Source organism: Charadrius vociferus, unplaced genomic scaffold (genome assembly GCF_000708025.1).
Source record: "Charadrius vociferus isolate BGI_N301 unplaced genomic scaffold, ASM70802v2 scaffold1077, whole genome shotgun sequence".
Lineage (NCBI taxonomy): Eukaryota > Metazoa > Chordata > Aves > Charadriiformes > Charadriidae > Charadrius > Charadrius vociferus.
Window position 1 is genome coordinate 108,839 of NW_009649168.1, and position 10,309 is coordinate 119,147.

General features: G+C 52.6%; 1 protein-coding gene across 1 annotated transcript; it reads right to left on the reverse strand.

Moving 5' to 3' along the window:
* Nucleotides 1-487: 487 nt before the first annotated feature.
* On the reverse strand, nucleotides 488-5,304 carry GUCA1A (guanylate cyclase activator 1A (retina)). Its single transcript, XM_009888459.1, has 4 exons — nucleotides 5,107-5,304; nucleotides 1,672-1,821; nucleotides 1,019-1,109; nucleotides 488-648 (listed from the first exon to the last, which is right to left on the reverse strand). The coding sequence occupies exons 1-4, from the start codon at nucleotides 5,302-5,304 to the stop codon at nucleotides 488-490; spliced, it is 600 nt and encodes a 199-aa protein (XP_009886761.1).
* Between the last annotated feature and the right edge of the window lie 5,005 nt (nucleotides 5,305-10,309).

Here is a 10,309-nt window from a genome sequence, read left to right on the forward strand (position 1 = left end):
TCGGGGTGAATTTTGAGGTGCTCTCGGTGCGTTATCAAACCGCGTTGCCGTGTGCTGCTCCCCTTCTCAGGGTGGCGAGTCTCTCCCCCCTCTCTGCTCGGCAGCGATGTCCGGAGACCCCCGCACAGCGAAGGGCCCGGTGGCACCAGGGACAGTCCCAGGGGTGGCTCTGTGCTTCCAGCGTGAGCAGCCGCCACCGCAGCACCCCCTCTTCGCAGCAGCCTTTCCCCTCACCGGCTGGGGCGGCTGTGGTGCGCAGGGCCACGCAGTGCCCAGGGAGCTCTGGGCACCCCCGAACCCTCTGCCAGGGGAGCAGCGCCTTTGGAGCAGATCCTGTTCCCTGCGCGAGCGAGACAGGCTATTGCTTGTCGCACTGGCACCGGGACGGCTCACCAGCTCCCACAACCACAACCCGATTTGTTTTAATAATGCAAGGGGGGAAAGGTAGAGGCAAAGAGTAGAGGCGAAGGGAAGGCGTCCCGGCAGCCTACTGGTCAGCCTTCGCCTCCTGCTCTGTCTCGTGCGGGTTCTGCCCATCGTTCTGGATCAACCGGACGATGTGTGTCAGGTCCAGGCTGCGGGTGAGGATCTCGAGCAGCACCTCATCCTTCTGCACGCCCTCCATGAACTCCTCCAAGGAGAGCTCACCTGCGAGAGCACACGCAGAAAAGGTCTGTTAAATCCCTCAGCCTTTCTCCTCCCGTCGCCGGCAGCCTCGGGGCAGCCCCTGGGAGTTGCACTGACTATAAAACCGTGTCCTGCGTCCGAACACCCCAGACTAAGCTAAGCCCCGCACAGACCCCCACCCTGCCAGTATGACGAGGGACAGTTTGCAGTGTCCCCTGGGGCCAGCTGCAGCCCGCGGAGGGGACGGGGAGCTAAATCTTCCCAAAGAGCCGCTCTCTGCCAGCTCGCCCCATGTCCTGGTGCTTTGGGACGTCCAGCACCCGGAATTGCTCTGGCAGACTGCACTGCGGGTAAGGGGGCAGTAGGAGCACTGCATGAGAAAGTTCCTCACCATCTCCGTTTATATCAATTTTGTCAAACACCATGTCTGTGAATTCCTCAGCCGTCATCGTTTCGTTGCAGCGGTTGATAGCTCGAATAGCCTGGAGGGAAAGAAGGACACAGAGGACAATTAGTGAGCATTGTGCAGATTTATGTATCCAGTGGTACAAGTGGCTGAGTGACCAGACACGAGAGGCCTAACTTTTTTGCAGGCAGTTTGGTTCTGAAAGGAATAAGTCCTTTCTAAAAAACTGGAGATTAAAATCACTTAAAAAGGCAATCAGTGCATTAAAAGATTAAGTGGGCATACTGGGATAAGCCAGGAGCCGTTCACTTCTGAAAATCCCAAGATTAAATTCAGGTGCTTATCTCAGCCCGGGTTTCAGCGGATGTGGTTAAACAACTGCGATGAGAAGACGAGGAGTTGCTGCGTGTCGCAGCGTGCAGGTGCCGTGGGGGGTGTGGGGTGTTCGAGACAGGTCCGGCCAGGGAGGCCGCCTGGTGGGAGCACTGGCAGAGGACAAGCAGCAGGTTTGGCCAGTGCCTACTAATTTACTCGGGAGTTGTCTTTCGGGTTGGAATATTCCTGTTACAACCTCTCTGTCCACCCGTGTTTAATAACCATCGTCTGTGAAAGAAGCGGGAAAAGCTGAGCCCACTCACTTTGATGATGTTTAGCAATTCTCCCCTGTCAATGCAGCCATTCCCGTCCACATCGTAGAGCTTGAAATACCATCGCAGCTTCTGATCCACCTTCCCTTTCAGGACCAGACTCAGAGCTGCCACGTACTCCATAAAATCTATGTAGCCATCCTAAAAGCAGAAAGGTAGAAGCTGGATGAGATTAAAAGCAGAGTTGGGCAGTAAGTGATTTGTTTGTGAGATGGTTACCCGGGACAGAGACAGAGCTGAGGTCCTCAACGACTTTTTTGCCTCAGTCTTCACTGGCAAGGACTGCAGCGGTACTGCCCGTGACACAGAATGCAAAGGTGAGGATTGGGAAAATGAAGAACCGCCCACTGTAGGTGAGGATCAAGTGCGAGACCACCTGAGGAACCTGAAAGTGCACAAGTCCATGGGACCTGATGAGATACATCTGCGGGTCCTGAGGGAACTGGCAGATGAAGTCGCTAAGCCACTAGCCATCATATTTGAGAAGTCGTGGCGGTCTGGCGAGGTTCCTGCCGACTGGAAAAGGGGAAACATAACCCCTATTTTCAAAAAGGGAAAGAAAGAAGACCCAGGGAACTACAGGCCAGTCAGTCTCACTTCTGTGCCTGGCAAGATCATGGAGCAGATCCTCCTGGAAACTCTGCTGAGGCACATGGGAAACAAGGAGGTGATTGGTGACAGCCAGCATGGCTTCACCAAGAGCAAGTCATGCTGGACAAATTTGGTGGCCTTCTATGAAGGGGTTACAGCGGCCCAAGCCAACATCATGCAGTTCAACAAGGCCAAGTGCAAGGTCCTACATCTGGGTCGGGGCAATCCCAAGCACAAATCCAGGCTGGGCAGGGAATGGCTAGAGAGCAGCCCTGAGGAGAAGGACCTGGGGGTGCTGATTGACCAGAAGCTCAATATGAGCCAGCAGTGTGCGATCACAGCCCAGAAGGCCAACCGTATCCTGGGCTGCATCAAAAGTGTGGCCAGTAGGTCAAGGGAGATGATTCTGCCCCTCTACTCCACTCTGATGAGCCATCACCTGGAGTACTGCATCCAGCTATGGAGTCCCCAACATAAGAAGGACATGGACCTGCTGAAGCGCATCCAGAGGAGAGCCACGAGGATGATCCGAGGGCTGGAGCACCTCTCCTACGAGGAGAGGCTGAGAGTTGGGGCTGTTCAGCCTGGAGAAGAGGAGGCTCCGGGGAAATCTTATTGTGGTCTTCCAGTACCTAAAGGGGGCCTACAGGAGAGCTGGGGAAGGACTTTTTACTAGGGCATGTAGTGACAGGATGAGGGGGAATGGCTATAAACTGGAAGGGGACAGGTTTAGATTAAACATTAGGAAGAAGTTTTTCACTTTAAGGGTGGTGAGGCACTGGAACAGGTTGCCCAGAGAAGTTGTTGAGGCCCCATCCCTGGAGGTGTTCAAGGCTAGGCTGGACGTGGCCTTGGGCAACCTGGTCTAGTGGGAGGTGTCCCTGCCCATAGCAAGGGGGTTGGAACTCGATGATCTTCAAGGTCCTTTCCCACCAAAACCGTTCTATGATTCTATGATTTTCCTGGTCACCTTTGGAAGTCCCCACTAGAAGACTTCAGCGTGCGGCCACCACGCTGAGAGCAGGGTGGGAGTGCAGCAGGGCACCTGGTGCGGGTCCCCCGCACGCCCAGCACTAAAGACAACGCACCGTACAGGGAGGGCTCTGCATTGATCTGTGCAGAGCTGTTTCGTGTTGATAATGAATGAACTTGGTGCATGCTCCTGGCTTGGGGACTGAGGAAACCTCAAAAGCTCGCCTGAGCTAAAGGAATCTCTATGCAAAGCAGTGGTAATTCAGAGGTCAAAGAGGAAGAGGCTTATGGAGATGAACCCTGATGGATTTACCGAATGTTATCCTGTTTGAACACACCTACAGCTCTTTTCCGCTGCAAGGCGGTCTCGCACGCAAACCACTGGAGAGGAATGAAGTCAGGAGTTGCCCCAGCATGTTGCTGACATCTCGGGAGGGGAAGGCGCTGCTCTGTCCCTGAGCCATTTCTGTACCTCCTTCACGTTTGGTCACGTCAAAAGCACAAACAGTTTTATCTTGGACTTTCCTCCTAGGTGTTTGCCCACCACCAGCCCATGCCACAGCGTTGGAGACGTCCAGCTGGGCCCGCAGACGGCTCTCCAGCCATGGTCATGGTACCAACGCAAAGCCGTGCTGGGCTGAGCTCACGTGCCACCGCCCACGTCCAGACACTGCCCCGTGACCTTCCCAGCTCCGGGGCAGCTCCAGGGCCTGTGGTGCCCACCACAGCGCATTGCGGGGACACAGCGTTGGGATACAAAGCACTTTGAAGGAAAACAGTACATACTATAAACCACGGAAAGTCTCTGGGAGGGGAAAAGCCAGAGTTTTGTCAATGAACAAAGCCACCGCACCACGGGGCAGGTTCAGGAAGAGATCATCTGCTTTATCCCACTGCTGCAGGAGCCAGATTAGGTATAAATAACTACTGAGCCCCATTCCCAGCAGGGTCTCCTGTGCATCAATTCCCTTCCCAGGCGTGCATTCAAACACAGGCAGTGAGCAAGGTAAAGGCCAAGGCACAAAACAAAATATATAAAGGAGTTAGGGCCTGAACTGTGTAAGTTCCAGTGGGATTAAGCCCACTAAGCCCTTTGGGTTGCCATAAAATATATTCCTCGTCTCACACGAGGTGCAATTTCAAATTGTTTGCAAGGAAAGGCGGGTGGTGTTTCCTCTCAGAGACACAGCATCCATCTGCTGCTCTGGCACTGCTCCCGAGCCGGGACGGCGGCGCTGCCGGACGCGTGCCGGTGCTGTGGGACGGCCCCATGCCCGGCTCCGGCACAGCCACCCCCCGGCACAAAGCCTCTCCACAGGGAACAGAGGGCCCAAGCTCCTCACCGTGTGGGACTGAGAGCATCTAATAAAATCAATGAAACTGCAATCCATTTATAATTTAAAACAATAGAAAACCAAACCCGCTCTGTTCTGTAAAGCGTAGCCCATGCCACGCCGCAGGGCTCGGGAACTCGCTGTTTCTGCATGAATGCAGCACTTGTTCTCACGCCTCTCGCTTGTTCCTTACTGTCACAACATTCGATTTTTAAGGATTAAAGGGCACTTCATTTCAAAGGAATCACAGACTAGCAGATAACCCCCCACTATTTTAATAATTTAAAAGGGAAATATAAATTCTGGGAGGAGTCTACTTTCTCCCAGAACAGTCAGCAAGTGAGGAGTTTTTGTTGACATTTTTCACCTTACATAACTGATGTTACAATCTATGAGGCCGCAGAGAATAGAACATACACACTTAGATACCCATCTACGCTGCATACACCCAACCACACCACACGCGATGGCAGGCGGGAGCGGAGCACAGCCGGTGCGGCGCAGGCTGAGCGGGAAGGACAATATTTACCTTATTGAAGTCAAACGTCTCAAACATTTGCTCAACGTATTTGTTCGCTGCCGGACTCAGGTTTTTCAAGCCGAAAAACTGTTTGAACTCATAGAGGGTGAGCTGGCCAGAAGGACACTCCGTCATGAACTTCTTATACCACTGGTGGCACTCGGTAGTGCTCAGCTCCTCCACGGCTTTCCCGTCCATGTTCCCCATCTCCACACCAAGCGCTGGTCACTTCACAGCCAAAAGTTGACGTCTTCTGAAATTTGAGGGCCTTCTTTTAAATTCTGCTGCTTGCCTTTCAAGTCCAAACGTCCCCACTGCAGGGTTCACAGTATCGGGCAAAACCAAACTGCCTTGTGCGTGGGCTGTCCCCGTTCAGTGTTGGTGGCGACGGATGCAAAAGACACCTCTCCCCAGGAAAATTCAAAAGCACAAAACCTTCTTTGGACAAAAGGGTGACATTTAAGTACCCAGCAAATCCCTCCCCGGCCAATGAGGCTCAGGGGGGTGATGGGCTCCTGCCAGGCATTAAGAGTTCAGGGTTAAAATAGAAAGGAGGTAAAATGGAAAAGTCTTGCAGATTACAGGCCCAGCAGGAGATTATGAGGGTGGAATGTTCTCCGTGATGGTGTAATCTCCTAATCCACTTCATTTATGATTTTGTGTGGGGTCACATGAGCAATAACTTTTGCACCAAAATCAGGGTAAGATGAAAGAGAGGAAACCACGCAGAAGTCTCTGTGCTGTTACTGTCTGTGTGGTCTCCCTCAGTGGTATTCCTGCTGGAGGATTTCCAGGGGGGGCTGTCGGTTTGTGGGGAGGGAAGTGCCATTTCAGCTCCCATAAGAGATGCTGTATGCAGGTAAATTTGGTGTGCTGAGACAAACATAGAAACATAATTGCTTTGAATAGTAAAGCTTTAAGTGCTTTAAATGCAGACACCAGATGATATGACGATCTTCTCCCAGGAAAGCTCCCTCCCCACCAGCTGCTGGGTCCCTCTCTTCCCCGTCTCTGCTCCAGCCAGTTGAGCGTTTCTTCCATGGAATCGCCCCGCACATCCCGGAGCGTGTCCTGGCCGCTGCGCTACCAAACTCAGGTGATGCCAGTGGAGTTGAACGTGGCTTTGATTTTCATTTATGATGAATTACCATGAAAAATGTAAATATGACTGAAACCAGTATTGGTTTTGCCCTGGTGCGCAGCATTCAAGGAAGGACTGGGAGATATCCTCAGAAAGCAGCACAGAGCCAGATCCTCCACTAGTAATGAAATTGGTGTGACTACTAGATCTCTACCACCAGAGAGTCTGTTCTACAACACTTACATTTTTATATCTGACAACTTTAAGACAAAGAGCCCAACTTGTGTGTGTTGCAGAGCTTGGTATTGCTTCTGCACTGAAGTAAATTAGGAATAACTCTGCTAAAGCAGGTGGCATTGCACAGGCGTAAAACAGTTATGAAAAAGGAATGAGATCGGGGAACGCTAATTGGATGTGCTAATCCTGCACTCAGCAGCACACACAGGTCCCCGCAGCGCACAGCACCTGCAAGGGAGGAGAGCCTTCAGTGGGGACCCCGGGCCAAAGGGGACAGGGCTGGGACAACCTGCCCTGAAGCATGGAGAGGGGCTGCAATGTTGAGGCGTTCGTTAATGGCAGAAAGATTGCATATTAAATGTGAATGCATGCTCGCCGGCTGTTTCAGGGAGTATTTGCTAACTGTGCAGCCGGTTCCCAAGAAGAGGCAATGCAAAAGCCGAACGGCTTTATGCTGCTTTCTGGAGAAGAGCAGCGGAGACGTACTGGCTGAATCACAGCTCCAGTTACTATCTCATTTCTGAGCACCACAAATGAAACTGCTTTTCCATTCATTAAGAACAATACTTTGCCTGTGTCTAGGAAAGCCTAGTGAAAGGTGTCCTTTCAAAGCAGGAGCACAATTTAGCCTCGGCTGAGGAAGCTGGTGAAACCTGCCCCCTTCCCGGGTTTTGCAGCTTGTGCCAAGGCCAGGCTGGAGCGGACGAGGCTGGCTGCGTGGCCATTCCTGCCAGGCACTGCTGACACCCAGTGCCTCCGTGTAAGCAGGTGGCAGTCAATGACAGGACAAGTCAGACCAGGTTTTTAGAGCAAAATCCACACTGCGTGTTTTTCTGGGGAGCAGTGACACGGCCTCACCACCCATTCCTCAGCTCACGTGTTCGCTGCTGGTCATCACTCAGAGACTCGAAGGGAAGCTGAAGTCACAACAGTCACTGGTTTCATTGCTTGGGCTTTATTGCTCTCCACTACGGCCTTGTGCCCAGCATGGGTCTCCATTTCACAATGTTTGCACTCGATATGTCCATCACCTTTCTGGTGTGATCGGTGTCACGGTGGTAGCGGTACCCGCAGGTTGGTTTCTGCGCAGTGTAGAAAGGGCTGTATGAGTTGGAGCAACTTGGTTTGTAAAAGAGAAACTTGAAGGAGTCGGGCTGACGGCCCCCAAAATGGGCAACAAAGGGAACAAAGTGAGTGGCCAACGGCTGGTGACATGCTGGAGACTGCTGGCTTGCTGGGACGGGTGACGTGTGAGAGACCCCCTGCATCGCCTCGGTGTCCTCCATTCCCTTTGGTGTCTTGTGGTCTTTACCAGGGGCTTCTGGTGTTTTAGTCACCTGCAGAGCAAAAAAGCCAGACAAATGCATTGCAATTGCGCCCGTACTTTGCCATCCTCATCAGTGCTTAAGGCCCCGATGCCAGAGTTGTGTACTGGTCACCAAAAAGCAGCAAGTTAAACCAGGAGAGCTTAGGGAGTGCCAGCCTGCGTACGCTCACTGTGAGGGCAATACGCAGTGTAAATGCTGAAAAGTCAGGTATTTACATTTCTTTAGCTAAAAATCTAAGGCAGTGTTACATAAAGAGAAAGTGAGTTCAAAACCAAATGATGTGCTGGAAATATGGAAGTGACTTAGTGAAAATAAAACAAAGTATACTGAGGGAATGCACACGAGACTCAAAGGACTTGGTTCTCTCTTGACTTGCATTTCAGCCAGTTATTTGTAACAGTGCAGAGTGAATAGAAAGCACTACTCAGTTTCTGATGTCCCACTGTTGGTCTGAGCTGTCTCACCCTTTCATCACGTTTGGGGGATACTACATTTTCCTGCTGTGTTTGGCACAGGGGAGCCCCGCTCTCAGGTCAGGGTCTCAATTATAACACCCATAAGTGACAGCAGTACGTGCTTCTCATAAAGTCTGCACCAAACCACAGCCATGGCAAACCAGCCAGGAAAATGGTTCAACCCAGTCTGACCCACAAGACGCGATGGGGCATATCAGTGAGGGCAGAAACATAACAGCATCCTTTGGAAGCACAGCCCTGGGCAGCGGCACCGCCGGCTCCGGGTCCCTCTGCTCATCACCACCCCGCGCCTCCTACCGCCGTGCCGATTGCTCTTGCCATAACTCTCACTGGGTTTTCCCCCCCAGAAGCATGAAGGGAAAAACAGGGTTGGTGACTCTTGTGAGGCAAGCTCGTCCTTGACATCAGCTGGGTCACGTTTCTGAAGTCTTGGAGCAAGGCAGTGCCATCACCCGTACGCACGGTGCGGGGACCGAGGGCCGCAGAAACAGCCTGTTTTGCCTGTGTGTTTGCACAAACCCTTTGCCGAGGAGGCGGCGTGGTTGTGTGCCCCAGGACACACATGGGGCTGACTTGTCACCCATGGCTGCTCCAAGGCTGTGCTCGACTGGGAAAGTATTTCTACTGCTGTTATTTAACCATGACTCAGTTATCTTGTTTTCATTGATGACACCTCTGTGCTAATGGAAACTGGCTCTTCCCCAGCAATTATCCGCTTTACTCCTGGGCGTCCTAAATAAACGCTTTGCTGTCTGGCTTTATTTTTAACCTTGTAAAGAGGTTTCCTAGTTTCCGTGACGCCCTGGCTTACTTGGTGCTCTATTTCTGTTCCCCGTAGCTGGCTCTGAACGCTGGCTCCTAAACCTATTAGGAGGGGGACACCCGCAAATTGTTTAGAAATCTCCTTAAAGCCTTTGAGGGAAATTACCAGATCCCCATAGGTTCACCACCTCTTTTTGTCACAGGTTTCCCCAGTACAGCCGCCGCCAGATGCTTTGAAAGGGGCTGTTGCAGGAGCTCAGGAGAAGCGTTACTTCAGCAGTCGCTACCACAAGGAAACATCGATCTGTTTTTTCCGCAGGGGATAAAATAATGGGATTTTGACTCCAGAAGAGCAGATTTTGTACCATGACAGCCATTTCAGCATGGTTTGCATATCCCTGCTCTGAACACACTCGTTCAGAAATGATTATATTCACACAGATGCACGATTATAGCTCATGGCCTTTCTCGCTGTGGAAGATAAGAGACAAGTATGCACACGACTGCGCTGCTGCAACCGCATCCACCCAGCAGGGCGGCATTGACGTTATTGAAGCAGTGCATTTGGGGTGTGGAGGTGAGGCTGGAGCTACTTTGCAAAGCCAACTGCTAAGTCATGTAGATGCTTTCGAGATGTGCGAGCCTTGCATGCGCTCGGCCAGAGAGGGCTGTCACTGCCAGTGACGGGCAGGACACCGTCCCACGGAGGGCTGAGCTTCGGGCTTTGCTCTTGTGGTGGGGTTCGTCTGCCCTGGGGGTTCCTGCTCATCCTTTGGGGCATCTAAATCTTGGCAGAAACATCCTTCGTGCGTGGGTGAGTGCACCCGCTTACGTGATCACTGCCTTTGAGGGGAAGCACCAGCTCAATGTCCACAGCGCTATTTATGGCACTGCAGAGCTCTGTGACTGAACTGAGTCCCACATAATGCTATTGCATCCAGTCATTGTTTAGAGATCCCTAATCCCTCCCAAGTTGTCTCTTGTCTCTCAAAGAAGATCCTCACGGGTGGGGTCACAGAGGGAGGACAGACTGTGCTAATCAGGAGAGCAGGAAGGGTTCAGGAGTCCACCCCAGGTGACGGGTTCCCCTGCCTGGCTGCTGGCACTGCCCCCCTGCTGCTGCCGCCCCCCTCCCCCTGCAGCATCCCCACTCCTGCAGCTCCTCGCTCGTCCCCGCGGAGCCGTCCCAGGACTACCGTGTGCTGTTTGCTCTGAGCCCTTGGCTACCGCAGGGGTGAAGCTGGCTGATGGCAGTGCAGCCAAGATTTGCGCAGCAGGGGAGGGACGATACATCACACGGACACCACCAGGACCTTTTTGTCCTGGCC

Coding starts and splice junctions, on each gene's coding strand:
- GUCA1A (XM_009888459.1), bottom strand. CDS start 5,304: ATGGGGAACATGGACGGGAAAGCCGTGGAGGAGCTGAGCACTACCGAG. Junction 1,110..1,671: donor AATTGCTAAACATCATCAAA/GTGAGTGGGCTC, acceptor CTTTCCCTCCAG/GCTATTCGAGCTATCAACCG. Junction 649..1,018: donor AATTGATATAAACGGAGATG/GTGAGGAACTTT, acceptor GTGCTCTCGCAG/GTGAGCTCTCCTTGGAGGAG.